This window comes from Daucus carota, chromosome 5 (assembly GCF_001625215.2).
Source record: "Daucus carota subsp. sativus chromosome 5, DH1 v3.0, whole genome shotgun sequence".
NCBI classification, from domain to species: Eukaryota; Viridiplantae; Streptophyta; class Magnoliopsida; order Apiales; family Apiaceae; genus Daucus; species Daucus carota.
Window position 1 is genome coordinate 10631123 of NC_030385.2, and position 5865 is coordinate 10636987.

The 5865-nt window shown below is 33.2% G+C and overlaps 1 protein-coding gene across 1 annotated transcript; it reads right to left on the minus strand.

Moving 5' to 3' along the window:
- Positions 1-3118, minus strand: LOC108223696 (protein trichome birefringence). The gene is made up of 5 exons (XM_017398076.2): positions 1998-3118; positions 1493-1685; positions 1174-1364; positions 889-1047; positions 1-708 (listed from the first exon to the last, which is right to left on the minus strand). The coding sequence occupies exons 1-5, from the start codon at positions 2870-2872 to the stop codon at positions 354-356; spliced, it is 1773 nt and encodes a 590-aa protein (XP_017253565.1). The 5' UTR covers positions 2873-3118; the 3' UTR covers positions 1-353.
- Between the last annotated feature and the right edge of the window lie 2747 nt (positions 3119-5865).

Here is a 5865-nt window from a genome sequence, read left to right on the forward strand (position 1 = left end):
GAGTATAATATTGCAGTAAATATATTTAAAATTTACAGTATTGAAGCCTTTGATGGCTAAGAATGGAAAGTTTCTGTAGGCACTTTAACACTTAATTCAGTTGCCAAATGTCTCTCTTGGTACTACTATACATGATACACAGAATGTTGTAGCATTCCATCTCTCTTCTTTACCTCATAATTTGGTGTGAAAATACATTAAATATTGTGTAGAGAAACACACCCTTTCTTGGATCTTCTCCTGGATGCTTGTATATGTTTAATGTTCCCAAGAACAAATGAAAACAATGTACTATAATGCACATCACTATGAAATCTGCATTTCCAACTAAACAAAGCAGCAATTGTGCTTGTTTACCTCTTATGTTCTTTTTGTTGCTTCTCGTATTCTTTTACTAGTATTTCTGCATAGAGAAGCTCGTTCCAGGCGTCTGGCACGCCAGGGAGGCACCAATGGCTGCAGTCTTGGAATTTTAGTGGCGTTTGCTTCTCCTCTACTGAATATTTTTGCTTCCTGTATAATGATGGATGAGCATCCTTCCGGTAATCTGTCAACCTTGTGATGTTTAAGAAAGACACTTTGGTTTTCATATTTTTTAGTACTTTCTCCAGAACTCTCATCTTGGGAGGGTATGCAGCAAGGAACGTCTCGTTCTTGATTGGCTCGGTTTCATGGTCACATTGTCCGCCTGAGTTCCACTGTCCTCCCCTGTCAACATGATGCAATTTATTAAAAACTGAAAATATCAATTATGACTAAAATGTAAAATTCTAGATGACCAAATAAAACTTATCCTTCAACATGAATGTTTTTTAAATTTAAATTTATTTATTTTATACGAAAGAAAAAGGTATTTAAATGAGAGCAATCACTTCAATCAATTCTTACTTGAAATGAGATGCTGAATATCCCCTAAAGAATACCATGGTCTTTGAGGGATTTACATTGGCATCCACCCATCTTGCCCATGTTGTTACAGCTTTCCGAAATGCCTCGATAACATTTAATTCATGGTAGATATGTGTTCCTTCTTGATAATAGTCTCTCCTGCAATATGGGAAAACATTTTTAGTATTCATTTCATTACCTCTACTCAACTACGCAACATAAAGTATATTACCAAACTTAAACTAGCAAATTTTTACATCCCAAGGTAGAGTAAATTATTATTACCCTTGAGAAGTCTTTGGATGAGTCCACCAGTGTCCGGTATTAAAAATCAAAACATCCGCACTTTTATATTTATCTGCAGAAGTCCCGATTTTGTCAAGTCGAAGAGTTTCCTTGTTTGATCCATTATTCTGAACCTCCCACTCCTGAACCAAAAACGGAGATACAAAGAATTCGACCGTGCAATTATAATCCTGTCAAGAAGAAATTTCAAAACCAAGAAAACCTTAGGATACAATTAACTTTATGATTAATATAAAATTTAAATTACATACTAACATAGAAATGCAGGCACACCACGCGTTATTAACTTCAAAATTACCTTAAAGATAAATGAGTAGGAAGCTTCTGATCTAAAATGGTGTCGGCCAGATGCTTCATAAACTTTGGTTTGATCCTTGACAGAGTTTTTAAGTATACAAATTAATGACTCCCACATGTTCCTGTTGAGAGAATCTCCCACAAAAACTAATCGCTTTCCTCTCAGCAATTCTAACATATGACTCCCATCCAACCTGAAAACCAAGTTTAACAATATTTATGTCGATTACAATCTCTCAAAACACGAAATCATCTTTTGAAAAACCGATTTTAATTTTTAACCAACAAAGTAAATATATTCAGTAATGCCTAATAAATGAAGTGAAAATTGATGGCTTCATCACAAAGTTAAAGACAAAACTGAACAACATAAATAAAATGTTTATTATATCAAAAGCATTGAAGTTCCTGCAGAGCAGAAGATAGAACTCAAGACATGGACAGAGCATTATGAATCACATATTTCAGTAAACAAGATAAATAGTTAAACAGAAGTATACACAAACCTTGGTAAAGTGCAATCTCTAGGCTTCCACTTCAATTGCTGAAAGCCTTTATCAGGCCTACCATTAAGAAAACAGTTGAATTGTTCATCAACAAGTGAACAAGAACCAGGCTTATACAATGGATATGAGTCATCTCTAATCCACTCTCCATGAAACAGATCACAATTCATTAGTTTCTCAACCAATTCCTCACTTTCCTTCTTCACCGACACCCCGGAAATTGCTCCATTCTCTTGCTTCTTAGGCAAAGAAGAATTTAAATCTGTAACTGTACCAGTTTCTGCAATCCTCTTATCTCCACTCCCACTAAAATTTTGCCCTCCTGAAACAATTTTTGGAGCAGAGCTTTCAGTCTGGTTGGCCTTAAAGTCTCCATCTTTACCACCCAAGTCTTGGTTTTGAGTCTTATTTGGGCTAAAGATCCCACCTTTATCACCACCCAAGTCTTGATTTTGAGGCTTTGGAGATTCAGTCATGGTCTTGTTTGGGCTAAAGTTTCCAACTTTATCCTTACCCACATCTTGATTTTGAGTCTTGTTTTGAAAATTGTGCAATTCAGGGCTACTGTTTTGAGATCCATCAAGATTTGTTGGAGTAGAACTTGGGGAAAAGTAAGAAAAAACAGAAGAAAACTGAGATCCATTGGTAGAAACAGAAGTGTTAGTTGTTGAAGTACTTGAGATGCTATTAAAAATGTTTGAGAACCAAGGAGATGAAGATTCAGGATAAGGGTTATTAAAGGCTAAGAAAACAGTGAAGAGGATGAAGGCAAACATGAAGCCATAAGCAAAGACCACAACAGTGCTTTTCTTTGGTAAAGTAAAGAGAGATTTAAGGTCTGAGATTATTGGTGGATGTTTTGTTGCATCAGCCATAGGACCAATATAGTTATGGCAACTCTGCAGATTATAATTATCTTTATCTTTATGTTTATGTACAGAGAGATTATAATCGAGAGAGAAAGAGAGAGAGAGTGTTATGTTTGCAGACAAAGAGCTTATAATGAGAGAGAGGGCAGTTTTTACTTGCTGGGTGAAAAGAACAGAAGACGTTAGTTCTTACTTAGAAGTTAGAGCATAGAGAAAGTGCATGTGAAGGAGGATAGTATTTTCAACCTAATACAATTATATACACATTCATGTATCTTTAATAAACAATTAAATATTGACATAATGGGTCTGTTGCCTGTTGGTTGTCAATATGCAGAATAAAATAGTTTGATAAGCAAGAAAGTATAGAGATATGGGGACACCGACGACTTGAAGACGCGCTAAACCACTATGCGGTACCTAACAGAGCCATTGTTGTGGGTTCGGCTCATTTCACGGTATCCATTCAGTTTATTTCACTGAGCACCTCCGATCAAAATTCATACTTTTGGAACACCTTAAATATTTAACTGGACAAACACAACACCGTATATTACTTCAATAATTTGTTTGACGTTACCGCTCGGAAAAGAAATGAACACTTAAAAAACTAATCTTATTCTATTATGAATTAAAAAATGAGGGGGGAGTTTTGTACTCTCGACTGCTCTCGTATCAGAACACAACAGTTCTTACAAGATACCTACGTACCTTTATCGGGATAAAGGATCAAGGCAAATACGTGATTCTAATTTTGAGCGGAGCCTTTTATATAGATATCTCAAGTGTCAAAGATAGTCCAGAAGCAAATATTAGAGTTTATTTTAGAACAAATGCCTTTTGATCATTATCCAGAGTTATTGGTGATTATGTAGGAAGACTGTTGATAGTCATCTCTAAAAAATTAAAATCCATTTAAAACTATCAAATTTTAGATCCATCTAGGGGACTCCTAGTTAAACACTTATGTTGTGTTTGGTTGGGGAGAATGGAATGGAATGGAATGGAATGAATAAAAAATACTTGAAACTAATAGAGATAGGAAGAAAGTTTTGAAAAAAATTGAAAGAGTGCAAAATTGCTATGATGAGATTTGAGAAAAATTGAGGAGGAGAGAGAATGAAGCATTCCATCTCAAATGGAAGAGGTGATATCTAAGCATATGATGTAGGGAATGGAGGATGAAATGAAATTTCTTGAAAATCACCCATAATATAGTTCATTTTTCATTCCATTCCTTCCGGAATCATTCACCCCAACCAAACACAACATTAGATTAGGAACTTCAAATATGGATCCTCAAATGGCCGGGCTCATGTCCTGAGATTTGATAGTCCGCGGGTGGACGTTTATAGAGCACTCAATCTTTCTTAATTAATTACAAAATTAGTTGTAAATCATACTTTAGACCTTTATTACATGGGTTTCACTAAAATCATTTACTATTTGGATTTATTTCTGACCTATATTATTTGCCCCCAATTTTGAGTAAGCTTCGTAAAAACTTCCAAAAGTTAAGAGCTCTTTTCATGACCTTTGAAGTTGTTCTTTTTAAAGAAAATATTTATATTAGAAATTTAGCTAGTAATTTTGCTAATTTTCATAAATATAGTGCTCACAGGCAATAATATAATTTTTCTGGATTTAATTTATTTCATTGAAATTTTCTTTAATCAACTCCGATTTCATAGATTTTATATGAGCCAAAAACAATTTCATAATTTCTCCAAAATTTATTCAAAGTTTTTCAGAATTTACTCTGATCTTTTTTGGATTTATTTGTAAAATTTCAAGATAATAATTAAAATAATTCAATTTTTTATTTTTCCAACCACATTTTTATTTTTCAAACCACTACTCAACCTCGTTGAGATCGATTTAATATGTGTCAAGTGAGCTCAGGTCGGCCATAGACTTGGACTCAGGTCGACCAAGAGCATCGTTTTTCGTCCAGTTCGAAGATCACTCCAGCTCGAATCATTAACCTGACTACAAATTTATATTTAAATTGACATGACCTAAAATATTTATAGTTTGACATCCTAACTATACATCTGTTAATAGATTAATAACATTATCAGTTGATCAACTTGACTCTATCAACTGCTAAAAGTTGAAAAATATTATTTTTGTTACAACACCTCGTCATCCGATGATGGGTTGTCTGATCAACATATATTACAAGATGTTTTTATCAACTACAATAAAAAAAAAAAAAAAACAAGTACAAAACACCAAGTGTTTTGACTTTATCATCAAAATTGATATATTCCTAACAACATTCACTAAGAATACACCGTAACTTTTGGAGCAAGCAAGTAACTCTAATATAATTATTGTGATATCTCTTCTTCTTCAGTCGATTCTCAAACTAAGCATACTACTTATTCGCAGAAGTAGTGTGGACTTATTTTAGGGTGTGGTTCAAAATATTCATCTAGAATGACGAAAATAATTCAACAGTCAAAAATTGAGAAATTGAGAAGGCTTCATTGAGTACAGGCTAAGTTAGAGTGCTCATATACTAAAATTAATGTTTAAAGATACATAGATGCCGTTAAGTAATTGTTTCATCTAAATTCTTAATATGTTAAGTCATGACATTACAAAAATCATATTAAATCATTTTTACATAAAAAATAATATTTAACTTTTACTAATTATCAATTAATTTATATTATCGAACAAAACATAATGGTGTGTACATGATAAGTGAGACAGAGAGCAGTGATTTTTTCATAAATATCCAAATCTAAAAGAATTTTTGTAGAAAATTGTCATTTCAAAAAATATTTACAAAAATACAGAGGTTGCATTTACAACCATATCTGTAACTACTAGCAACCATAATGCGATTTTGAGAAAATTTATTAAAAATTATATTTATTTGCATAATAAGTTGCAAGTGGTTGTAAATGGCGAAAATGAGTAGCCCGTGAAGTCAATACTAATATTACAAAAGCAACTAACTAAAAGCAACCAATTAAAAACAGCTAAAA